This window comes from Netta rufina (assembly GCF_964035555.1).
Source record: "Netta rufina genome assembly, chromosome: 10".
NCBI classification, from domain to species: Eukaryota; Metazoa; Chordata; class Aves; order Anseriformes; family Anatidae; genus Netta; species Netta rufina.
This window is the reverse complement of record NC_140133.1, coordinates 21,575,321-21,601,987: the sequence shown is the minus strand read 5'-3', so window position 1 is coordinate 21,601,987 and position 26,667 is coordinate 21,575,321. Positions and strand designations below refer to the sequence as shown.

At 46.0% G+C, this 26,667-nt stretch overlaps 1 protein-coding gene across 1 annotated transcript; it reads right to left on the bottom strand.

Moving 5' to 3' along the window:
- Positions 1–12,368: 12,368 nt before the first annotated feature.
- Positions 12,369–26,561, bottom strand: EDEM1 (ER degradation enhancing alpha-mannosidase like protein 1). The gene is made up of 12 exons (XM_084292943.1): positions 26,147–26,561; positions 25,162–25,234; positions 22,300–22,403; positions 21,296–21,467; positions 19,947–20,130; positions 19,241–19,415; positions 18,864–18,984; positions 18,282–18,452; positions 17,603–17,676; positions 16,946–17,042; positions 15,986–16,171; positions 12,369–15,554 (listed from the first exon to the last, which is right to left on the bottom strand). Exons 1-12 carry the CDS (start codon positions 26,533–26,535, stop codon positions 15,465–15,467), a joined length of 1,836 nt encoding a protein of 611 aa, XP_084149069.1. The 5' UTR covers positions 26,536–26,561; the 3' UTR covers positions 12,369–15,464.
- Positions 26,562–26,667: the final 106 nt, after the last annotated feature.

The following is a 26,667-nucleotide window of genomic DNA, read 5'->3' as shown; positions in this document are numbered from 1 at the left end:
GACGCAAACAACAAAGGATTAAAAGATAGCACTGCGACAAATAATGTACAACCTCTCGCACAGAGCAGGCTCCAAGCTCACCCAGCCAGCCCAAACCTACAAAAACACATCAGTGCACACCTTGGCAAGGGCCTGGCCCTAGATGGAGACGAGTAACTGCATACGCTTGTCCTGATGGTGATGGGGTGCTGGGGGGGGTGAAGGCTCAGGTGGAAATTGTGGGGTCAGGTATGGCCCTGCTGGGAGCACGGCGTCCCTGGGCTGGGTGGGGAGAGCAGGAGGAGTTTTTCTGAGAACACAGCCATAAAGAGCTCATTCCGAGTAACTCAGTGTCCTGCAACCCTGCCGGCAGCTGCCTCATGGCAACGCCAATAATGTTACCAATAGGTAACATTAATGAAAAACTCATTTCTTTCCCCCCAGCCCGGTCTGCTCGGCTCGCACAGCGCAGCATCTCTGGAAGCAGACACGGCCTCGCATCCTCCTTGTTTCCATGGCACTGTCACCCCGCAGAGCAGCGATGCGGTCGGCTCGAGGGAAGGCAGGAGCCATGGGCTGGCAGCACGGCGTTACCAGAAGAGCTGGCACAGGGCAGAGCAGCACCGTGTTGTTGGAGCTGGGGGAGCTCCCCCGAGCAGCCCACTGGCCTGGCTGCCCCACTGCACGGCGCTCTCCTGGTGTCACACCTCACAAGGGCATGAAATACATCCGTAAGCTGGAAGCCAAAGGTGCAGGATGTGTCCCCTTTCTAGCCAGAATGTCAGTTTTTATGCCTTTCCCGTAGCCAGAAGATGGTTGTACGCACGCAGTGGGGGGAGCACACACACCCATGTGGGTTTTACCTTCCCACCCACGCCCGCTAATGAGAAAGCATTCAGATGGAAACAACGAGATTGTGTCTCACCACGAACCGTGCGAGTGGCAGGGTGCACAGAAATATTGAGTAATAAACCCAGAAGCAAGGTACAAAGCAGGATGAATATCAAGTAAATTAAAGGTTTTGTGGGAGGCTGATCAGAAGAAAAAAGAAAAGAAAAAAACACTCAATTATCCTCAAAAAAATCCCTAGAGCCTCTCACTGAAGTCCAGCTTCAGCAACAGAGGATGAAATCAAAGCACAAGACAAGACCAGTGGGTGTAAATGGTGGGGAAATCCATTATAAATCAGATAACGAGGACGATGTCCCCAGGAGGATGCTCTGTGCTAGTTCACCTGCCGCAAGGAGGGGATGATTGCTCCGGACGAGGTCAAGTCAGGCTTCATCCCTCCTTCCTACAGCACGTATAAAGGCATGAGGGATGAAAACGCCCCCTCTGCTGGGAAGATTTGAATACTTTATTCCTCGTGTATAATCTAGCATATATGCTCTGTCCCCATGCAGTCATTTAAACAAGTCTTCTCACTCCACAGAGGACCAACTCCAGCCAAGTCTCCTAAGACCTAAGCTTCTGCATTGATCTCACTGCGTTATAAATAATTTCCATAGAAACTGGAAATATTCCCTAAACCAACAGAGACCTCCTTATTTCCAGCAATTATCTTAAGGTCTGATTTGCATTTTAAATGTCACCTGTATAAATTAAAACTGTTTACTGCTAACACTGTCATTATTCTGAGTCATTTGGCAATAGCCAGCTACAGGCTTTTTTTGTTTCCTCCAGAAAGCTCCACGATACATCCCCAAAATGCTCGTGGGAACCCTCTCCTCCAGACTCCAGCGCCCGGCCCTCTCTGCAGGCAGCTCGGCGATCAAACACACCATTTTTCACGGGTCTCCTGCTGGTTCTGGCAGTGCTGCTGTCAGAATATTGCTCTGGATACATTTTTAAGCTGTTGCTGCGGATTATACAGCGATCTTCACTGCTGAAGGGACTTAAAGGGAAATACAGACTCAGGTACTCTCAGCTGCTGGTTTGGATTTTCCTACCTTTATTTATTTTTTCATGAAATCATCTGTTCACTTATTTTTCCTGATACTATACCGTAACAACAAGCAGTTTACAAAGTTTGAAAACCAGTTAAAATGAGCTAGGTACCCAAGTGACTCTGCTCCTAATGGACCGCTGTCAAACTGGTTGGCTCCCAGTTCGGACTGGGAGCCCCCAACTGACCCGTGGTGCAGGTAGGTTCGCTAATTCCTGAGTTGTGCTCATGTTCCTTGCCCTCGAGGCTTTTGTACCACAGTTCCTGCCCCCAGGCTGGGCTCCCTGACAGTGTTGCTTTTAACTTCAAACACTAATATCAGCGAAAGGCGAATCGTGCATTGAAATCCATAAATAAATAAATAAATAAATAAATAAATAAATAAATAAATAAAATCATCTGCAGACCTGAAAGAGCTCTGTAAAAATGAGAACGTCCTACCACATCCCTCACAGATCAGGAGAAGGCCAGAAACACAGAGCCTGGCTGCCTGCAAAGACCCCCTGAGCATTAGCTATTATTAGACATCTCGTCAGATCATTGTAACGATTTGCAACATTTTTCAACATTATTCTGTGTTTTTTTTCCACCCTTCAGGAAAACTCTGACAGTTTTACCCATCGCACACAGGACTGAACACCGAGAAGGAGCTGCTAAAACAACAATTCCTTACGCTCACAGGCAACTAAATACTGGGAAGCAAAACATGCTGTCCTGAAGCATCCCCAAACCAACCCTTCCAGCCCCTCGCAGAACATATTTCGGAGACCTGGAGACCCCACGAGGTCCCGGACAGCCACCCCAATGGAGCAAGGTGGATCCTTCCCTCCCTCACCCCCAGAAGCCCAGAGCTGCACCTTCCCCTCCCTCCCCTCCACACCGGGGTCCCCCAGGGTCAGGGGCTGGTGCCCTTCAGCCTAACAGCTCAGGGGAATTATTATTCTGAGGGAGTTTATGAAATGATTATTTTGTCCAACTCTCCGGTGCAGCTTAGAGATCAATCTAGGTGAACTAATTTCTTCTCCCTAATGATTAAATGCTTCATATTAATATAACCCTGAGGAGGCAAGTTCAAGAAGGCTGTGTTTCCATTCCCTGGAATAATTATATCTTGAGAATAATTTTGTACCTCCTTGGCTTTCTCCAAATTCATTATTTCTTAAAAAGCTTTCTTTCACCTTCTGTTCCCATCTGTCCTAACAGGCAAAACAGCACTGTAACTCTGCCAAGCAAAAGCACGCGTGGCTTTGCAGCCTAAATAAACCAGGCGAGCAAGGAGCAGCTGACTTACAGGGCTGGGAGGTGCTCACAAATACAACCTGCTCCTCAGCAGCCTTACACAGCACCAAAATCAGGGTGGTTTGCTTTGCTGTGAAAACCATCAAGAGAAACAGATTTAATTTTCCATTACCTGCAAGGGCCCAAAGCACAGAAAAGTTCAAATACACGTTGATGCTTGTAGAAGATTGTGGAACCAAATAAACGGCTGTAAAGCTAATTAGGTTTGTGTTCGAGTTTTACCAAATTGTTAATATAAACCAGGATTTGCACGAATTGCAGGAGTCAGGGGTCAGAGCAGCCCCATCGACTGCAGATTTGGCAATAAAACATTGCTTCACACAGACGTACCCTGGCCACCCCCCATGGTGGGCAGCAGCCCTCCTGACCCTATAACGCCCTACAATGCTCAGGGACCACCTGGGCCAGATGGGATCTGCCCCTGCAAACCCCAGCACTTGCACTTCTGCACCAGGAGCTCATCCCAACCTGCAGCCACAGCAGAGGTGAATACCTCTCCGTTTCAGCATAATGTACCCTAATACATTTTTGTTTAATTTACCTTTCATTTTTTACTATTATTACAAAGCAATGCAACTTTCATAACCGTGCATTCATTATCATTTGAGTTATCCCTCCAGGAAATTACACTGGAGTATCTGAGAACCAAAGATAAATTACACATTGTAATTATACTGGCAGGCTCCCTGCTACCATAGCCTGGAAGTTGCAACAGGGAAGCTATAAAACAGAAGCAGGTTCGTGCTGCTCACGGCCAAGGAAAAACAGGATCAGACCCCAAAACCTCACTGCCAGGAAACAGAGCAGCAACAGCTCAACACAAGTCAGAGAACCGCACTGCAAACTTCCCAGCTTCTTCCCAAGAAAATAAAAACTCCTGCTTTAAAGCTCTGCTTGATATTTAGAAGGCAAAAGACAAAAGGTCCCAGACCCAGGGACTGGTGCGGGACAGCTTTCGGAGCAGGGCAGGCGTCAGTAGGCAGACCTCGGGGCACAGACCTCAAACAAGTCCTTAATCTAAGAGCAAGTTGTAGAATGGCATTTAAAAACCATAACCTCTAAATTAAAAAGGCAAGTGTACACAGCCTCCAGTATTGATTAAACCCCCCCAGCTTTATTACCACGTAATTGCTCCATGATCATTTTTTTTGGCGGCACAAGCCAGCCCAAAACTTCCTGAATAAGAAATTTTAATTTCAGGGCTCTGCTAATTTATTGTGCCTGCTCCTGTTATGTTACAGAAGCCAATGCAATGTCTCTGCAGGCGTGACATTTTTCTTCTTGGCTTCAGCTTGACTCATTCCCCCATTTCAAAGGGACAAAACTTGCGTTTTCTTCTATCTGCGGTGCACTCCTGCATTTCTGATCACCCTTCCGACAGCCCTGGGAAAGCTGCTCGTTACACAGGGCCACCAGAATGCCTCCATCCACAGCCCATTTAAAATTAAAAACAGCAGACAAAATCCTTGCTTGTCACTCTATCAGAAATTCTTTATGTTTAAAGAAGTCTGTCCAGGGAAGGCACCAACATTTTATTTGTAGCAGTTCTGTGGTAACTTGTGGCACAGTTTCAATAATTTATACCGCATTGAGGGGTTTAATCATTATTTTATAGTCATTTACCTTTATTTTAGTACCAAGAATGCTCAGCAAAGATAATTACTCAGGCCAAGCTGCCTAAGAACTTTTTCTCATGTTATTTTCCTGGTGTACAGCACTAAGAGTCACATCCAGAACCCAGCAGCCCTCTGCCACCATTGGCTTCAGACTGCTTCCAAGAAAACCAGGTTACAAATTTCCTTGGATTAATGCGAGTGCCGTGAATCCCACAATGGTCAGTTCGAGGCAGCTTTAAAGTCAGCAGACGGCAATAAGCAGGGCTGTTACTGTCATTCCTCTACTGTGAAGGGCTGCCATTAGAACGGACTTTTAATGGGGCTGGAACATTACTTACATTTCCCAGTTTTCTCTGCCTTCTATTGTTTGCATTTATCTAATTTTTGTTAATGTTGAATCCACTTATATCTTTTTAATTATGTTTTAAAGAGAGCTTAGAGTCTCCTCCTTTTCTCAGAACAATAACTTACCGCAGGCTCTTGCTCCAGAAGTCAGCCAAACCTCAGGCATTAATCTAATGATGTCCCCACGATGTGTCCCCATCCCCGTGTGCTGGGCTGCACTGCCTGCTGCTGTCTCCAAAAAGCCTCCACACACTCAAGCTTTGTCCATAAATGTTTTGACGTGAGAGGGTGAAATAGGTGAGAAGAGATCCTCTGGATTCTTTCAGTATTAAAGCCTCAAATTTGCTCCTGCAGTGAAGTTGCTGAACTTTTATCACAGCAAATCCCAATGAAATCCCTGGCCCCAGGCGTGGGAAAGAAAAAGGATAAGGCAATAAACTGGAAAACAAAGCAAAACCTGCTTTATCGCATCTCTCGCCCCCCGTCTGAGCCAGCACTACTACACCCAGCCCTGACCTGCTCCTGGGAGCCGAGCTGTTCCTGGAACCAAAATAATTACTCACCAGAGAGCACAGAGGTGGGGACAAATGTACTGACATCGGGTGTGCTCTTCATACTACGTCTTCTGCAAGTATCTTTTTTGCTGGCCCCGCTGCCCTCCTGGCTCAACTCATCCCCAGCCCTCCTTGCTGTGCTGGCCCAGCCAAGAGCATCTCCTCGGGGCACGAGCAGAGGCTGCTGACGAACAGCTGTAACCTAAACCATGGCAAAAACATGGGATTTGGGGCAGTTTCGCAATGTTCCCATGGCGTTTCTACTTTTCTTCTGTGAGAACTGATATATGGTCTATCAGATTGGATTTTTTAAGAGTAATACAAAGTGCCTGGAACAAATTGATTTTGCTGCTCCTGTATTTATTATGCAGGAAGAGTTCTCCCTAATTAGATAATACTAGATTTCTGGGCTCACACAAAGTAATTCAGAAATAAGACTCTCATCATTAATGGGACATACCATACAAAGAAACCAAGCAGGGTTTAATAATGCAGAAAAATATTAAATAGAGAAAGGTTTTAATTCTTAATAAGTAGATCCATGGGTTTCATTAACCGCTGTTGAGTTATATTTTTTTTTAGGGTCGGTTTTATTACCTAATTAATTAAAGCCTGACCAATAAGATACATTAATCTAATGGAGTTGCATCTTGTATTAACAGCAGTACTAATTAATCACCAAACTGAAACATTGCTCAGTGCTGAAATCTTTCCAGCATGAAGCTAGTGAGATCACTGAGAAGGGAAGGGAGAGGACGGGCTGAGCACCCATTTCTGCCCTGCCCCGTGGTCTGGGGGAGCCTGCAGCTCTCAGAGCACGCGGGGTGCGACCCATCCTGCCCCTACCACCACTGGATGAACCCAGCCAGCCAGGCTGACACAGAAACCAAACCTCAGGGTTTTAGTGGTGTCCCCAGGGACACCGAAACCCAAGGTTTTGGTTATTAGCCAAGAAACACAATCCTACACAGACAAACAGGCGGGTGGAAGGGTGCCGGTGGTCCCTGGGGAGCACCTCGAGTCTCACCAGGTCGCCTTTGCATCCGACCGCCCGGCCCTGCAGAAGCCGTGTGCTTGTTTTGCTGACGGGCAGGCGACCAAAATGTAAATGTGCGTTCAGCTCCTGAGTCATCACGATCAAATTACAGCACAGGTCAGCCATGAAATTGCAACCGTGTATTTTTAGGGCCATTACATGCTAACAGACAAGGCCTATTTGTTTTTCTTTACCATAGCACGGGATTTCTAAATCACTTCCTTGCTTCAAAAAGTTTTGATATTCATTCCTGTTGTGTCAGTAGCAAAACAACTTCAGGTACAGTAATCCTCAAACACCTAATAATTGTATGTCAACAGAAGTGAAAAGCTACATTTTTCACATTATGAATAATACATTTTTAATAGCGTTTCCATTTCGGAAGTTTTAAGCACATCACCTTAACCCCCTTTACGCCATGCCATCCTTGCTCTACCCACAGGTTTCAGTGCAGAAGCGTGCTGAGGATGAAGGGAGCCGTGGGTAAACCCACAGGCGCTGAGCTCAGGGCACACTATGGTTTCATCTCTGTAGTCTCACACCACACAACAAACGGCCTGAACTTCAGTCAGTCTCAATATCAACATCGCAGCCCTCCTTTCCTTCTCCTCACCGCACGTTTTCAGCCCTGAGATCCCAGGATTTTCAGGCGAGCCATTTCAGCAGCCGAGGAGCCGTAAACCTTATCAAAGCGTGCCCCACGAGGAGCTGCTGCACAGCAACCACAGCACCACAACACCCGTTACTTGGACGTTAGTGACCACAGCAAGCTGTGAAGGACTCGGATGGCTGCAGTCCGGGCCCCCCCATGCCCCAGGGGAGCACGAGGTGGCAGAGACAACCCCTTGGTGTACAGGCACCGCTTGCTGCAGCTCATGCGGTCACCGCAAACCCCAGAAGGCCCGGCCAGAGAGATGCGATTTTGGGCTCCTGGCTGGGGCCTGGGATGCTGCTGTCACTTCAGCTCCACTGGATGTTGGCAGCAGCTAAGGTCCGAGGAGAGGTTTGGGGAGGCCGCCCTCCTGGCTCCCCACAGGCCGGAATAAGCAGAACCTTCCACCCACGCTGAGGCACAACCGCGTCCATGGCATAATTCCACTGCTCCCAGGAACGTAGCCCACTTCAAATGAAAGGCATCAATCCTGGTATCCTTAATGAGCTTGGCTCAGTATTTTTATTTTTGTGGCAAGCAGATGCCCGCCGGCTGTGGCTGGGATCAGCAGTGCTGGCCAGCACATGGCTCCCACGCAGCCCCACGGGCACGGGGGCTTCCCCAGCCGAGCCCGGGGCAGGAGGGGGCGACTCCAGAGCTTCCCCTTTCCAGATGCCCACCAGCATTTCTCCTCTCGCTATCTCAGAGAGCAGCCACCAGCCTCGGTGACCCAGCAAGCATAAAACTCCCATCAAAATGTCACTTGCTATTATCACAGCCTTTATAATATCACACAACCTGCTCGGCCCCTCCAGGCAGCAAAGCAGCTCAGCCCGTCACTCTTCAGTCACTGTGCAATCAGGTGCAAAACATGCTGGCTGAGGCTTACACAGGGCAAAAATAATAATAACAGGGAAAAAGAAAAAAAAAAAAAGAAAAAAAAAAGTTGGCGAAAAGAAAATGAAGCCTGTTGGATGTGATTTTTCTTTTGGTGAATTATGGATTAATTATTCTTAGTACTCTCCACAAAGCACCTCACTGCTTAATAACGGCATATTAAAATGGCAAAAAGCCTGTTGATGTGCATAAAAATGCAGATCCGTGCTCTGCTGTGGTACATCTGTGCTGCACTCATCTGCAGAAATGAAAGCAAAAGGAAAGGAGGAGAAGTCATTTTCAAATAAATAAATAAATCTGTATCTACTGCATCATTTGTTTTTTCATAAGCAGCATCTGAGGGTAAGGGGATATTTGTTCTATTAAAAATGCTTATTTAAAAACTCCTTTTTATTTTTCCTCCTGAAGGCTGTTTTAAAAATCAATCTCCTCTGTAAGAGAAGAGGCAAAAGCAGTAATTTTTTCAAAACAGAATTTTATATTTCATCTGAAGTTAAGGTAACACAGCTCCTTGACAAAAGGACGTAATGCCAGGCTGCCAACACTACCTTCATGTGATGAAGATAATTGATTCGAGGTACTTTTCAAGAACTGTTAACGTTAAGAATTACTTATTCCACCAAATGAACACTTTAAAAAATTAACAGTGTGCAGATTTCCATTACTGTGAAAGCCCCTGGGCCTTACAGGGCAAGTAGTTTCAATTATTTAAAAATATTAATAAGGGAAAATAATTTTTTATAATTTTTCTGGTATGTTTCTTTCACAGTTTTAGAGCACCTGCCTCACATCACGAGGGCAAATGCCATCCATTGTGCTTTGTGATTTACCTCTAGAGCTCTGCAACAAGATCCATAAGGACAGGTCCGTGCTGCCATGAGGGGAGGCCCCTGGGGAGCCTGAAGCACTCTGCCGAGCAGCTGAGGACCCCAGAAGTTTGTTTGCACATTATTTCATTTGAAACAGTGGGTTAAATCATTTGAATTTAAGCATCCACTCCCTAAATATGTACGTGGAGATGGCGGGAGGGCTGGATGCAGATTTCAGACAGGACTGAGAGGCAGAGCTGCCCCTCTGGGCACCAAACCTGAGATGGACCCAGAGAGGGGTGGGCAGGGGGCAGGAGAGACTTGGGCCTCCTTCGGCTTCCTCCCAGCCCCAATAAATCCACCATGGGATCGCGGCCATGTCTCCAGGCACAAGTAATTGCCCCTTTTTTTGGCCACCAGGCCTACAGAGCTGGCTGCAAGGACCCGGTAACGGGACAGGCTCAGGAAGCCATTTCACTGCAAACATCCCTCAGCACCAACGCCCCCACCTCACGTGTTTCAGAGGTGGTCATAAACACACCAGGATCGTTTTCACAGCGGTTTCATTCCGTTTCTCCAAAGCACCCAATCCAGAACAACACAGCTGAGGCAGACTGCATCCCTTCCCTTCAAACGGCTCCGCTGAGCGCAGCAGCACGCGGCACCCTGCAGAGTTCAGCACGCTCGTCTTGGGATCGCAGCTCTCTTCAGCAATCCCCATTCTGCCAGCTGTTTCTGTCATACCACAAGCCACGTGATGGTGTTCTGCACTATCTAAGTAATAAATGGCTTCAGAGAACTTCACAGAGTTACTCTGTTAGGAACCAAACCCCCCCCATCTCCTCCGGGAGTGACCAGTCCTCTTCGCTGCAATGCCAAGTTGTGCCAGCGAGGCTCCAGCAGCAATCCCCAGCTGTCCTTTTCTACAGCCACGCAAAAATTTTAGGCAACAGAGATTAAATTATCTTTGAAAAAAGCTGCTTTTCAATACAAAGGCCAAACAGCCTTCTCATCTGCTTAAGTGGGGGACAAAGCAAACATTGTACAAAGCAGCTTTTAGTGAACACGTACTTATCTTTTTCAGTGAATAAATAGAAATGGTGATCAGTGAAATAAAAATTCTCCCTAAAAGAAGTTTCAAGCAAGGACACAGGTAAATGTCTCTGAATTAGCAGAAACCATTTTTGTCCTGAGCTGTGCTGCTGGGACAATCTGCCGGCAGCGGGACACATTGGCACTTCTCTCACTCATCTTTCCTCCATGCTTTGCAGCTCCACCTGAAGGAGAAGCAGCGCCACCAGAGCTATAAAGCTTTTTTTTTCCAAACACTCCGCCTACAAGATATTACTTTTGTTCCAAGGCTCGAGAGCAGACATTTCAAACAGTGGCACAAGAGTGGTCTCTTGTGGAAGCAGACCAGACCTACACCGCTCACACCAAAGGCACGGGAATGCAACCTGCCAGAAAAGTGTGAATGGGAATAGAAGCTTTTTGGAGTTATTTCAATAAACGTGGACATCAGAGAAACTACAATCAAAACAGTTCCGTTTCAGAGGCGTAACAGCCACTTTCCAGCCCACCAACTTTCCAACCACAGATAAGAGGGAAAACGAGATAAGGCGCGTGGTAAATAGGGACAGCAAACAGTTGCTCAGGGCAGTGACACCGCCAGTAAATGGGCAACTGCAGGGAAGGTTTTCTGGTTCTTCAAAGGCAGGATTTCAGCCCACTGAAGGTACTAAGGAATTGTCAGTCTGAAGCCAGCAAAAGCACCATTAGAAAGAAAAAAAAAATCATCATCAAAAAATTCCAGAAAAAGTAAAACCACTACAAAAATCCAGTCTCCACAATCACTGACAGTCAATAGGCATTTCCTCGTAACTTGGAGTTTGATCAGGAGCCAAAGGCAGACAACAAAATGTCCTGTCAACTCCAGCAGCCCTTGAATTGGGACTACAAAACGTACGACAGAACAGATATCAGTCAGAGAAAACAAATACAGGAAAAAAAAAATCAAAGAGATGGTCAAATACTTTGTTTTCACATCCATTTTTAAATACCCCGTGAGCTCGTTAGGGTGCAGCTCTCCCAAGCCTTGAGAGAGCCCAGCAAGGCTGTCAGTGCATTCCCAGCTGCACCATGTTCGTCACGGACCCACCTGCAGTGGCATTAAGAGACCCCAGCAGGTCACTTGGTCACCGGGTGACAGCTCGGTGCCACCAGGCTTCCTTTCTTCATTCCACACCAAACCCCTGCTTCAGCACCGGCTGCCCCTCGAGTCACTGCACAGGTGGCTGGGAAGGGGCAGGGGGAGGCTTTTTGTGCTGCAGGGAGGGGTGTGTTTTTTTTTTTATTATTATTATTTTTATTTTTATTTTTCCTGTAGTATGGAGCCATCCCTTGTTCTCAGCTAGATGAAAATGCAGCAGATATATATATAAACACCTTATGGCTAGTAGTGAAGGCAGATAAAGTTGCCAAGAAACCCCTCACCAGCCAGCAATTGCTTCTCCAAACCCACTTATTGCATGTCGCTGCAAGGATGTGGTTGAGAAGTCTCTCTAATCTCCCACAGGGAAAGTAAAATGCTATTTCTTACACACCTCAATTATGTGCTCCTGTGCTAAATAGGTCTCTGTCTCTGCCTTGGACAAGTTATCCTTGGAGGAAAAGAATTGTCAGGTTCTGGGTTAAGCAGCCTTTTCCTTCCTCTCCCAAAATACCCAGCGGTACGCTCGATCTCTAAGGGCAGTAACACAATATTTGCTGTAAGAGACAGGAATGCTGTTGGCGGTGACAGCTGCTCATGGCTGGGGATAGCTCATTAAAAAAAAAAAAAAAAGTGAATTCCCAGCCTACTCTGCGTGGCACACAGGTGGAGACCTGCACTCTTCACACAGGGCTGCCCTGCACACCCACAACAGAGCTGGAGAACTGCTTCTGGCCTTGGGTTGCTTTGTTGAAGTCCGAGGTCTGAAGCTCCTCAGATAGGCCAAGCCCAGGAAAATGTTAGTAAGAGCCACAGACGTGCTCCAGCACAGATGCCAGGGATGCCTGCCCTTACTCACTGCCACTCCCAGCTCACCCTCGCCTCCCGAAGCCTTCCTGTCTGGTGACTGGCAGGGATGAGGCACAGGCACCCAAACTCGTTCTTCCCCTGCCTTTGGGAGATCACCTGTAAGATTCACAATGACCTTGCAAAAACTACACCAGAAGAAAAACACAAGTAAAAGTGCTCAAATACACAATTTTTAATGCAAAACTTTAAAATTTAAGCTCAGTTTTGAAAATTTCGGACATTTCATGAAAGCACATTTGGTCCTCTTACAAGTTTCCCACCCTCAATTAAATACTGTTGAAAAACAACAATTAAGCATACATTGCATTTTTAATTAGGAAAAAATTATATTGCACATTATACTGAGAAATACAAAAGTCTGTTTCAGTAAGTTATTCCAGCAGTGTTATCAATTTCATTTAGATACCATTGACTTAGACAAAAATTTCCATTTTAGTGCATAGCATGTGCCCTGTCATTGCAGAGTAAAAACCTATCCGTATTTTTAAAACAAAAAGAAGTTGGCTTCTTAAGGAACACAAAGCCTTTCAGCACGTAGCCAGTACCAGTCTCCTAGCAGACTGAGCCCGTTCCTATGGGATGATAACTGCTGGATCACCTTGGCAACACGAATTTCAGCACAGTTTCTAATGAGAAGTTGACCATAAACTATTTGGCACCGTAACTAATGGTCTGAGCCACTAAGGGCTGAAAGGCAGCAATATTCGCCCATGCTGTTCCCACTGTACAGCTACCTTCAACTCTGTTTCTGGCAATACACAAGAAGTGAAGAAGCAAGGTGGTAGAACACTTGTGCAACTTCATTACAGTCGTGTAATTCTCTGAGGAAAACTCTGAAACAGATTTCTGTGCATAACACTCAGCTGGAACCCTTACCAGGGCTCAGGTTTTTGTGTTTAGAAGGCACAAAACACAGAGGCAATTGCAAGATGCATAAATGCACATTCGGAGAGCTAAACTGCAAGTCGGGGAAAAATCATTACCAGAAGCATCCACAAACACACCGAGGGCAATGTTTCTGTTGGCACCTGCACACTGACACTTTACGTGGCCTGTACCAGAATGCTGGGTTTTGCTTCCACATTACCAAGCACTTCTAATTTCAGAGCTAGAATTAGAAGATCTGACCCAGCAGCAGCATTTCAGAAACCCCAGACACTTCTGCTTTCTCCCTCCCGCAGCAGGCAGAGCCGCTCCCTGGCTGTGTCCTCCCACACTCCTGTAGGTGTTTACAGACTGAAGTGTGCCAGCGTGCCCAGTCAGTGTTTACAGGCAACTAAGACATTCTAGGAAAAGATTTGCAAAGGTAATTCTAAAAGAGTTCAAATTGCCAGCTGCCTCAAATAGCAAGGCAATTGATTCTATTGCAACATTTTGGGAAATCTGAACATATTCCCCTCCCCTACCTTTCAAAACCCCTGTTAAAACACATACATTAAGAAGACATCTAGGAAGACAGGATAGTTTTTTTTGCCTGAATATAAGATTATACTATCAAGAAATATAAGATTCTATAATGAAGTCCCTGAGATGCATCTGTATGCTAAAGATTCAAGCAATAACCTCTTAAGCACTAACTTCATGTCCATTAGAAATGTTCCGAGTTGCAACATATGGCTTCTGAAAACCAATGTTTATGAAAACCAGTATCATCATAGAAGGTGAAAATACAGCAGATCAAGTTTGCCCTTATATTTAAGCCCTAATTTAAAAATAATGAACCCAACAACAACGTTTAACTACTTCAACTGCAGTCAGAAGTAAAGAGCATGTAAGCAACAGGCAGACACTGAAAAAACAGAGTTAAGTTGTTTGGCCTCAGTTTTTCATCCCTCACGACAGTGCTGCCTTTTTTCCTGGAAGTTCATATATAGTTATTCCTCAAACATATCTGAGTTGCGCTTTATGATGCTGGGAAGAGGCAACAGCAGTTTTTTATCTTTCCTTACTGGAACCCAAAGGCACAGTATGCAGTTACATTATAGCACTGCTGTCAGCATCAATAGCTTCTGCAAGCATCATCCTGTTATGATGGCATGGACCAAACTGTCCTGTAACAGAGGGAAATGTGCACTGCAAGCTCAGATCCCTTACCAAGTCCTTCCCTAGGATGATGCAGAGACAGCCTCTGTACTAATTACACTGACAAAGAGAATAAACCAGCTCCTAAGTATTCTTTGGGAGAGGCACAGCTGTTGATATTCTTGCATCATTAAAAAAAAAAAGTTGTCACACGTAAGTTACTTCATGTTACTTTGGGACCCACCACATATTTTAACTAGCTATTCCAAAATACTTCATCCCTCCTCCCAAGGAAGCTCAGCTTTTCCTACAAGTGAAGAAAATGCAAGGCACTAACATATTAATGCTGTAAGGAATATGAAACAGTTTGTTCTTCATATACTTGTATAACAGTTCTTTTCTTAGCAGCATCTGTCCTGAAGAGGCACTAGATACATGGGCAGACAACGTAACTCTTGGAACTTCTGCTCAGCTAAGCTATATCAAGTTAGCTGCTTCAACAGCTGAGTGGCTTTGTAATTCAACCCCCTCTCCCTTACAAAAAAAGGCACCTAAATTGTTTTATTACTGGTTTCTGTAGCTACAGGCCCTTTTGACTGTGCAGTTCTATACACTTGTGTACATGAGAGAACTCATGACTATACTGATAGCTTCTTGTATGATCAAGAGTTATCTTTTCAGGATACTAACCTAAATAGAGCATTTTTGTTTCAGCGAAAACCCACTACCAGTGGGTTGCTACCTGAGAAGTACTTAAGATTGTGTATTGCTAGTCAGAATAACTGAATAATTAACCTTGGTGTAAGAAATTGCACTTTCCCATTCCTTCCCCAATCCCAAGATCATTTCAAATTAAATACCTGACCCTTTTCCAAAGGGAAATCTGTAATGCAGCTACAAAGAGGTAGCCAAGTGGCACGTGCCAATTTTCTCTCTCTTTTTTTTTTTTTTTTTTTTTTTTTAAAAGTATATTCAACCTTCATTTGCAACATTTTTCATAGGAAGTCTTAAAACAATAAACCTCTATTCAGGTGGCACATGGAGTTACCATAGTTCAGAAGACTGAACTCGTAAGAGAACAAAATCTCCCTTCAGGTCCATAATCAAAAACTAACAAGCGTTGGGGATACCCAAGTGACTCAGCATATGCAGATGTGTGCTGAAGAGGAATGTCTAGAGCCAAATCCCATTCTCCTCCAGACATACGATAAAAGTTGCTCTGAAGAACCATTCAGATCAAGCCCACCATTCGATCGATCTGCCTCATGTAGTTGCTCTTCAGTGGCAGTAAGTACCTCCTCTCGTCAGGAACTCTGTTACACTGTTAAAAAAAAAAACAAGAATATTTTTAAGAACTCTAATCTGCAAACAGTCGATCCCAAACCCTATTTAACACAGCAGGCATTTCAGTATCAGTGACCACAGACTTCTTCCCAGTCCAGAAAATTGTAACCAACAGCACTTCTGTTCCTTACTCTCCCTCACCTTTTGCAAACAAAGCACAAACAACATCAACAAACAGCAAGTGTTTCTTTAGTGAGGGCTGTACTATTCCAAATACAAGCCAAATTACTGCAGCTTGTTATTCAACCGCGACTCCCTTCACTATGACAACTGTGAATTATTATTTTTAAAATAACGCTCTTTTTCTACAGGACTTTTCCACTTGTCTTTTTCCACTGCCTAGCCTAAGCCCACATACATTCCCTCTCACTCAGCAGCACAAGCACACGTGGTCTGTGTATTCCTTACGTTAGAACTGAAGTTCACTGCCTTTAACTCATTAGGTTTAACTTTTTCTGCACGGTCGTCTTCTCCAGAGAGGATGTCTTGCCACAGTGAGTTCCGGAAACGTTCATCCACAGACACGATATGTCCCTCAGTAGTAAACATGTATTTGTTTCCAGACTTATGCACTGGATTGTCTTCATCAAACAACTGAACAGGAGACATGAGACACAAATCTGGATTAAGTGTGCAACATTTTTCAAGTTCCCCTCATCAAGAAGTTAAAAAGCACACAGATGCACTTGAAGGCTCACACAAAAAGCACACCTTTCAGTGCTAAATGGTGAACTACTATTAAAGCAAATGGAAATAAACAGCTTTAATGCGAGTGATTTATTTTTGCAGTTAAAGAAGAGGAGATCAAAAGAAAAAAACTTCTCAGTCAACTTAAAGCAACCTTCTCTTTGTATGCTGCACTGTGCAGGCATTTCTAGGCTGGCATCTATTGCTGCTATTCAGTCACAGGTTGTTTTTTTTTTTTCCCTCTCCTCCCACCCCCCCTTTTTTCTTCTCTCTACTAAAGGAAATTGAGAAGAGTAGCTTAAGCAGTGTTGGCTCAAATGCTTTCTCCTGTGACTGCCAAAGCTTGATGGGGAGTAATTGGAGGCTGCTGCTATTCAGGCAAAATGGCTACAGCAATTTAACTTAGAGCTGAGCCGTACCTCCCCTCCAGTCTCACTCCCTCTCCTTTCAAGCTTTCCCCTGAAAGAGCTGCCAGCTCTTCCATTTCAGGACCAGCAGCTCAGGCAGCTGCCCAAACCTCCAAGATTAGGGTAGGGACAAAGAAAGAAGAGCACACTCTGCAATACTCTGACACCTAAACACCTCTGCTCCCCAGAAACTAGCACGGTTTCTAACAGCACCTGCTTCCTTGTGCCACTTTATGCACAATACTTGCAAGAGAAATGAAGAACGTTTACATACCAGGTACAAATATTTACAAGTTTCACTGAGAAAAAAGCTCTCCATTCGATCTTCTTTTGTCTTCTCTACAACATGGTGTAATGTAGCATAGCCACACCTGAAAGACATAAGGTTAAGTTTGGGCTTAGTTCCCGCAAATTCTGATCTTGAAGAACTCCCTAAATTTTCCTTAACTTCAGACCATTCCAGTTCAGTAGGGGTGAGGTTAAAAAGAAAATTCTCTTTTACATGGAAGCATCAATTATTGATTCCTGGTATACTGATGAGACTGTAATCGTTGGAATAGCCCAACCACAGCGTCACTGTACAGACATATTGAAAAACTCTTTCAAAGAAGCAAGATGCTCTCAAGTCACGCTGCATGCACAGATGATTTCCCCATAGCGAGCACACATGAGACCCAGATGATGAACAAACCCTTTTAAAAATGTTGTTACGAAATTCTGAAGGCATAAATTTGTCACTGGACAGTAAATTTCATTTTCAAATTAGGAAAATAATTGTTCAATAAACAAATCATCACTTGTGGCTTTCTGGTTTACTTACAGACCGGGTTTCCTGATTTACCTACATTTGGCAGATGGGTTTGTATAGAGCATTTATATAAAAATATACGTATATAGCAGTGAGAGGAAGTAAAGAACACTAGAGACTGACTTTGCTTTTGTGTAGTTTTCCAAGCTGTGTAAAATATCCATTCCCACGTGAAGGTAAAATGGGTTCTTTGTGGCCTGGATAAGGGAAAAAGACAACAGGTAGAGCCAGCAATCTGGAAAATTTGTAAAAATAACACTTACAGCACAGGCGCAGTAGTATCAGATTCTCATGTGTCACAGTAAACTTACCTTTACAGGAGCATGACTTAGATTACTCTGAGCAAGAACCTAGTAAAAGTTGTAATAAATTCAAGCTCTGATAGCTTCCTTGCAGCCAGAAATTTATTTTAGTTTACTGCATCTGCTGCCAGTCAGAGACTGTACCTGGACAATATAGCAAAGAAAGCTATTACACTTACTTCAATGATTTCTATTAAGTCACAAGTCTCTACTGTGTAAAAATCTGCCAGCCATTTTTCAACAGGTTGTTTAGTCTCACTTCTGCCTGTCCTATAAAAAGGGCTATTTTCAAAGCAAGCAACATAGCAACTACATTACATAACAGTCAACTGCTTATACAGAGACCTCTATATAAGAGCATCCAGACACAGAGGCACTAAGTTTTAACAGTTTGCTAGTGACCCAAGCACATGGCAGGAAGTACGGGGTGTAAAAAGTGACTTTCTGATCAAAAATCTTTTTGCCAAGACATGAGTTGTAAGCTCAGAAGAGTCAAGTACCTGATAAAGAAGATATGTGGATTCCACTAACTCCGGCCTCAGCGGATAAAAGGGAACATCTGGAGCTTGCAGTTGCCAGTTGTATCTCTCTGGGAGAGCTCCGTATCGCTTCCATATGGCATAATAAAAAGCATGGAGACAAATAGCATCTTCCACATCTCCTATCAATACCTAGGTATAACAACACCATAAACACGTATGCTTAATACTGCAGGCCAGCAAGTTACTTTCTGTTCTGTATTAGGAACACACCACATAGCAAAACACTCCCCGCACAATGTGGTATACAAATGCTGAGGTTAAATGAGGTAAGTTAGAAGCATCTCAAGTTTCATACAGAGCACACCGAGACACCCAGTATCGTTATGCTGAACTGAAGCACTGTTACGCTGACGCAGACGCCGAGCTGCCCCGAGCCTCTCTTACCAGAACAGCCAGGTGTAAGCCTGCAAGTTAGCACTCATCTCAGAAGAGATGCTTACAGAGATGCTTGTTCATGTACAGGCTAGGATTAGAACGAGCCTCTCTGAGAATCCCTCCACCGTGTCATTCAGTTTTTAACAAAACAAAAGTTTACTTTACCTGTAGTCCTGGAAAAAAGGCTTGCAAAGAGTCAATCCAAGTGTTCATCAGCTGCCCGGTGAACATGTTTACATTAACATACAAAGGCGGGTCACCTTCACCTTCATTGCAGGCTTCTCGACTGCCAAATGACAATAAGCATGTGTAAACATTTGCTGGTTTAGAACACAGTGCTTGTTCCTTTTTACAGCGCTGCCTAGTGAAGGGAATGTTAGAATTCCTTTCTGCAGTGACCAACACAGAAATAAGTTTTTTCTTTTTTAAAGAACAAAAGAGAACAAATTTTCCAGAAGGTGACCAAAACGCTACACAACCTGTCGTAACTTGCTGGAGTATTTGTATGTTTAAGGAATTGATACTCATGAGAAATAACTTACCCTCTTCTTAAGTGGTTCTGAATGTTCCGATAAGCATCATTGAACATCTCCAAGTCTTCCTGTTCTCCAAAGAGGATGTAGGACTTCAGAAGATATTCGTAGAATGAATCTGATCCTGCTCCCAAGCCACTTTGCTTTCCAACCCAATGGCCAGTTTGAATATTCACAACATTCCCTTAGAACAGACAAAAAGTTTAGTCTGAAGTAGCTGAGTACATCAGAGAGAAAAAGAAAATATTCAAGAGATAGAACTTAAAACTATTAAATTTTCAAAGTCTTAAAAATCTTTTTTCGTTCCCACTTATCAATTTAAGTGTAAAAGCGCATTCATCCATGGAACTAGGATACACCTGCAGTCATTTTAAGTACTTTTAGTCATCTGCCAATCTAAATCATATTAATGGGAATACAGATACAAGCACTTCAGGTTCATTTCCCAGTTTAATGAAAAATTTGTCTTGGAAAGCTGTGCCCTGAGGAGTCATTCAGGTAATCCGTTTTTCTTACGAAATTACAAAGTGCCATTTGTTCAACAGAAAGCACAAGTACACGAGGAGAGAACGACTCAACAGCTGCAGAGAAAGCAGATCAACGAAGTTTCTGATACACCAAAGAAACCTGTAGAGTCAGGGCGTTTTGCTACAGGAGTCTGAGGTAGCTTAAAGCATAGAGCCAGTGAATACAGCACCACCCCAGAGGAGATTACCTAGCAGTCCAGTGTTATTGCTCCTGAGACTCCAGAGCGCTTTGACAGCTCTCCTGGCCACCCATTCGAACGTGGAATCACCCAGCAGCCTGCTCAGAATACCAAACTCCACCAACAAGGAACCAGCTCCTGCAGTGCAGGTTTCATTATTGCTGTCTGGAGGTACTCCCCTCTTCAGATTGACCTGTAAAGCAGAGAGTGCTAACAGCAAGGAGGCAGGCTGCTCCTCACACAGCTGTGCTCTGATCCACAGTCTTAACATTTATTAGAAAGCTTTTTTCCATTAGTTTTTGCAATGCATTGAAAACCAGAATATTTCTGCTTGGTCAAAAAACTTTGCTAAAAAATCCTGAAATTCATCTTCTGAATTTATAAGATCACTCTCAAGGTGAGAACTAACTTTGGTTTTTTGTTTTTTTTTTTTTATATCCCTTTTGATAACTCTTCCAAATTTCAATCTGCTTTATCATCTTTTCTACTTAACCATTCAGGTTCTTCCACGGTGACACAGTAACCGTTTCCCCTAGTTTAGTGCTCCTGAAATCAAGAGCTTCACCAGCAAATGCTCCTTGACTTCCCCACGGCACAAAACACCCAAGGGAAGTTGCGCCACCCTCAGCTGCTTTACTGCACTCTGAGCAGAAGTGAAAGCTCCTGTGTCTACAGCCCGACATGTCTGGAAGCACAGCAGTGCCGTCAACCCCAGAAACTCAAAGCAGTCAGGGAAGAGCTAATTAGTTTTGTGGTTGAGAATTCTTCCACTAGAATTTATGCCCTTCTTCCTATCCATTGCATGTTTAAAACCAGGGATGCAGCATTCAAGAATACTGCGGTGTTCCAGAGTGCTTACTGAGCAGCATTCAAGACAGTGCCAAATACCAAGCCCAACGTGGCAATTATTTCAGACAGGTTTTATTTTGTCACCACAATGATATTAGTACCAAGTCACCAGCAAAGGTACGTGCTTAAACTATTTGCCTTTGCAGTATTTCTGGTTAACCCTCTTACTGGCAGCATTGTTTGTTACCATACAATACGGATGTGGAAAAAGCACAGGGCAGGGCACATCCTAGCCATACAGCATGGAAGCAAACGACTGCTGACCCACAGGGAACAATACAGACAGGGTGAGGAAACAGCCTAAAGAAAAGGGTTACTACACACCAGGAGCAACTTACACGTCGCCCGTTTCACCACAACTTTGTGCAGTTCCCCCCCACACTCCATTGCAATGTAACGGGCTTAATACCCCAGGTGCACACAGAAATGTGGACGCAGAGTCTGAGCTGTAGGGCCGGAGAGTCACTGCTTTTAAAGTCTTCCTGCACCATGCTGATGTGCTGACTTACCCGAGGATACGGAATTCCAGTTTTGGTGTTCTCAAAGGCTGGAAGGAGTCTCACTGCCAGGTCGTGAGCCATGTGCAACAGTTCGTTATCGTAATCCTTAATGGTCATATCACCAAAGGGCTGTTTGGTATCTGTAATTATTATGTGGGCAGAAAGCAGGCTTCCCAGAACCCTGTTGGAAAAGGAAAAGATCTCCAGGTTTTAACTCTAACCTGAACCTAGTTCTTCAGCTAACCCCTTACCACTACCACGTTTAACAGAATTATTGCTTCATGCATCTTACAGGCACTACAGAAAGAGATCTCCTTTTTTCCCCACCATTAGTGAAAACATCCAGAAGTCGTTTTTCGTTACCCACAGAAACCTCAAGATCCTGTTCTGCAAACTTTACCTAACTTAGTAGCTGCTTTTAACATACCGAGCCTATTTATGAGCAAAGACTCACACCTTTTTTGCAGTCATTTTACTGCTACAAATGACATTAAGTTTATATAACACATTTTCCCATAAAAAGAAATCCTAGCAAGTTTACAGTTTAAGGCAGTCATTCAAACAACAAAACCATTTAATAGCAGACAATATCTTCAACTCATCTCTAAGACCGACAGGCCTGTTTTTCATCTAGAACAAAAGTGAAAGCAAGCAGAAGGTCCGTGGCAAACAACGAAGACAGGGAAAAACTGTCAGCAGGGTTGTTTGTTGTGCACAGATCTGCGTCTCTGCTGCAAGAGCAACAACAACAAAGTAGCAGTCTGCAACCCAAAGAGAGCTGAGGCTGCCATTGCACCACCGCATCAAATCGCATGGCTCACTAAAATCATTTTAAACATGAAAAGATGCAATCCTTTCATAACAGGGTTAAAAAAAACCTTAGTCAAGAAACATTCACGGCATAAAGCTCACCAGAGATCCTTACTGCTGATTTTACTTTGGATCTCCCACATATGCACATGGAGCCTTTAACCTTGTCACTGTTTGAACGACAGAAACTGAGGGCGACCTACCTGATGGTTGCCTCAAACACCTGGACAGTTGAGTCTTTGTCAAATGAGACCGTATCAATCACCAACTTCACGGCTTTCTGGAATTCCGAGGAATTTCCCATTACCTTTTATACAAGAAAAAAATAAAATAAGGTCTAATTACTGCTTCAGAAGAAGAGGGAAAGCAAGAGAATGGCCAGTCCACATTTTAGATCAACAGTCATACACACTGGATCCTGAACACGTACTTCAAGCTCCTGGTAACAGACTTTCCAGGAAGCTAACCATACCACTAACATGAAAAACTGCATTTAAATACAAATATATAACGTTAAAACAGGGAAATCCCGACATATTTTTGTCCTTTTCACAAGTCTATGCACTCTCATTCACCCAACGTCACCATTGTGGGTGATCTCTTAGCCCATGAGCCTAAAATCTCTTAAGATCAGCGTACCGAACATTTACCTGCTTTGCTATACACCCACCAGCTTAAGAGTTAAGTTTAGCTTGAAGGTAACACGACCTGAAGAACAACAACATCTGATTTGATATTTACTCAACCAGGGCACCCAATGTCTTAGGCTTTTGACTCAACAACACTCACTGCACGCTGTGCCCAGGACAAAGCGTGCCAGGTTTGTCCAGGTGTACAACAACCTCAACAACCAGTCCCCACCAGATCCAGAGACCAAAGCAAACCCAGCTCCAGCCTCGAGGAAGCAGGAACGCGGAAGGAGAGCACAGATTCCTTGCATAAGTGCACGATAAGGCCGGGTGTACGGCTCTTTATCCACCAGAGCACCGGTGCCAGCCAGCCTGCTCTTTCCAACACCCAGACCTAGTGGGAAACCTTCACACGCTTGACCTGAGGGGATGGAGAACAAAAAAGCTTTCTCCCCACAGAAGCTTCTGAAGCAGAAGAGACTCCAGGAACCAGAAGTTTTAGATTGGAGAAGTCATACAATGTCCCCAAACGCAGAGAAAGGACACAGCCCCTGGTGGAGGGGGACAGGAAGGCGCTGTTTAACCAGCACAGCTCACAGCCCCAGCTGCTGCTTCAGTTAAAACCAACATTTTCCTCACTTCCTGCTTTCAGTTCTGCTCCTTGCTGCCCCGCTCAGAGCGGAGCTCCCATTTCAGCAGCTGGATGTATTTTATAACCCAACGTCTCACACACACCACCACCTCCAGACGAGAGCAGTGCCTTAGGGATCCTGCGCGCGGACGGGCCCCGGTCCCTCGGCGTAAGGAGTTCAAGGAGGGGAAGATTCTCCACGACGCCACACTACTGGTACTGCTAACACAAAATGCAGCTGCTTATCACTTTATCGTCAAATTTCATCAGAAATGCACGTGACAGGTTACTTTGGCAGCTTTACAGCACAACAGGAGTATTCCACAGGAAATCTCATCTGAGCGCTGGGGGAAAGCACTAAAATTGCCTCCATCTCTTCTGGAGCTCTCTCAAATCTCTCTTGGTCGTAGAGCATCCCGAGCTGGAGGGACCCCGGGAGGGCAGGGCTGAGCCTCGCACCTACCACACACCGGGCGCTTCCAGTTCCTGCTGCTGAACCTCCGACAGGTTTTCCTTACTCCTCACACAGACATTTCACCTCCTCTTCACGTTAAGTATTTCTGTCAGCAACTTAGCGTGAAACATCAGCATTTTAACGTTAAAAACACAAAGGCTAAACAGTGCCTGTCCCGTGGCAGGCCCTTGGGACATCCCACGGACCAGCTCCCTCCCATTTAACACTTCCCGTTGCTGCCTTCCTTCAATTTCTCAGCAAGTTTCTTTACATTCTCCCCTCTTCTTCAGCTCTACTAGCTTGCTTTTGGTGCTTTTTGGATGAGGTGAGAGGCATCGGGTGCTTCCTGCTGTGGTTTGGGTGCAGTTGCTTGGCTTTCTTTTCTATTTGTTTTGGTTTGTGTTTTTTTTTTCTGTTGTTGTTCTGCTGCGGTCTAAGTTCAACCTCAGAGCAAAGGACATCAGAATTGCTCTGTAACAGCGCTGGTGAACTTTGCGTGACCCATCTTCCAGAAGACATCAAGGAAAACGATGCCCATTTTCCCCTTTACCTTTTTCTTTCAGAGTCTGTTCTAAAACACCCCTCACAGAGGTTTAGTTCGCAGCCGTGCTTCTACCTCGACTCGAGTGTCCTGCAGCTGAGGCTGGAGTTTCACAAGCCTTCCAAAAGAAGCCCCGTGCCAAGTTTTGGTTCTAGGTTTCCCACACCTGCGTCCAAATTAAACCAACAAACGTGACAGCCTCCCCTTGCCTCGCCTCGTTTCCAGTTAACAATCAGAGAACAAACGACCCCCGTGCTTTCAGAGCACCTGGCGTTCCTCACGTCTCTCAACCCCCTCGTGCAACCGACTGCATCCTCACAGACATCCACGGCCATATCCTGCTAAGACACGGCCTTTAAATTTTAATTAGCCAAATAATTACTCCGTGGCATTACATCCTAGCTACGTTAATGTACCTTTAAACTAATTTGTAAAATCAGTCTGTTCCTCTCAGCCTCTCACACTGACCTCCTGAACTTCCTTCCTGAGCTTCTCATTGAATTTCAGAGGCTGGGCAGTAATTCTGAGGCTGTATCGTGCAGGGCTGTTGAAGTCGGGCCAATTAAAGCCTTCCTTGAGGACTGACTTTGGAGGTTGGCTGTTTATGATTTTAAGGCTCGGTAGATACCCAAAGGGCAGGGAGGATTTCACAGAACCCTTTTAGCGTCTCCCTGCAGGTGACAGGGTGCCCGATACCTCTCCTCCCCGTGACACCGCGACCCTTTTATCGATCGATTTCTGCTCGGGACTGGGTGAATTATACCCAAAAACCAAAGTGGGAAGGGGACCCGGAGCATCCCGGCCACTCACCGCTAGGGTGTCCAGCGCGTCTATCAGCGTCAGCGAGTAGTTGCCCAGCACATCGTTGATGTTCAGGTTTGTGCTGGAAAATAAACACAGCGCTGCGTCAGGGAGAAACACACAGCTCCGCGCCAGGGCTCCGCAGGGTCAGCGGGGTGGGATTTGGGGCCAGGGGATGCAATTTTTGGGGCTGAGGAGCTGGGACTTTGGCAATTTGGGGATTTCGGGACAGGGCTTTGGGATTTGGGGCCAAGGCTCTGGGATTTGGGAGGTTGGGGTTTTGGATTTGCGACCAGGATTTAGAGCCAGGGCTCTGGGGGCAAGGCTCCAGGATCTGAGGCTTGGGATTTGGGGCCAGCAGGCTGGGATTTAGGGGAGGGGTTGGGATTTTGGATTTGAGGCCAGAGAGCTGGGATTTGGGGCTGGGGCTCTGGGATTCAGGATTTAGGACTGCAGCTTGGGGGTTTGGGATCTGGGGCCAGGGCTCTGGGATTCGGGGTCTAGGATTTGGGATTTAGGGCCGGGGGGCTGGGATTTGGAGGTGGGGACTTTAGGGTTTGAGGGATTGGGATTCGGGTCCAGGGCTCTGGGATTTCGGGGATTGGGATTCAGGATATGGAGCTGTGGCTCTAGGATTTGCAGTTTAAGATTTGGGATTTAGGGCCAGGGGGCTGGGATTTGGGGCTGGGACTTTGGCATTTGGGGGTTGAGATTTGGAGCCAGGGCCCTGGGATTTGGGAGGTCGGGCTTTGGGATTTGGGGCCAGGCCTGTGGGATTTGGGGTTTGGGACCGAGGAACTCGGGATTTTTGGGGTCGGGCTTTGGGATTTGGGGGCAGGCCTTTGGGATTTGGGGTTCGGGACCCAGGAACTTGGGATCTGAGGGGTCAAGCTTTGGGATTATGAGCTCTGAGGGGTTGGCCTGTGGGGTTTTGGGACCCCCCCCCCCCCACTCCCACTCCCACTCCCTCCCTCTCCCTCTCCCCTCTCCTCACGGGTCGTCGCGGTCGGGCCCCCGCCCGCAGCAGTGCAGGGGGTCGAGCTCGTCGCTGGGGAAGGCGTGCCGCATGTAGCTGTCGTACCCGAAGTCGAACATGCGGCGGGCGGCGTCGCGCAGGCGGGCGCGGAGCTGCGGGGGGAAGGCGCGGCCATACCGCGCCTCATACTCGTCCTCCCCCCCCCCTCCAGCCCCCTCCGCAGCCCCCTCCCCACCGGGGGGCGCCGCCGGCACCCAGAGCGCGGGGGCGCGCGGCGGGAAGGGGAAGGGGAAGGGCGGGCGGCGGCGCAGGCAGAGCCCCGGGGCCAGCGCGGGCAGCAGCGCCAGCAGCGCCTGCAGGCCCAGCCTCAGCAGCAGCAGCCCCAGCAGCAGCGAGCGCCATTGCATGGTGCCCCCCGCGCCGCCAGCATCCTTCACCGCGCTCCCCCCCCAACCACGCACGCACGCCCGAGCGGCGGCGCCTTTAAGGGAGGAAGGGAAAGGGCGCGGGGAGGCCCGCCCCGCGCGGCGCTCATTGGT

Excerpts from the sequence above, each read along its gene's own strand:
- EDEM1 (XM_084292943.1), bottom strand. The coding sequence starts at position 26,535 with ATGCAATGGCGCTCGCTGCTGCTGGGGCTGCTGCTGCTGAGGCTGGGC. Across the intron at positions 19,416-19,946 it reads CAATAACACTGGACTGCTAG|GGAATGTTGTGAATATTCAA; the intron begins GTAATCTCCTCT and ends GTCTGTTCTAAG. Across the intron at positions 17,677-18,281 it reads CCACATATCTTCTTTATCAG|GCCACAAAGAACCCATTTTA; the intron begins GTACTTGACTCT and ends TCCCTTATCCAG.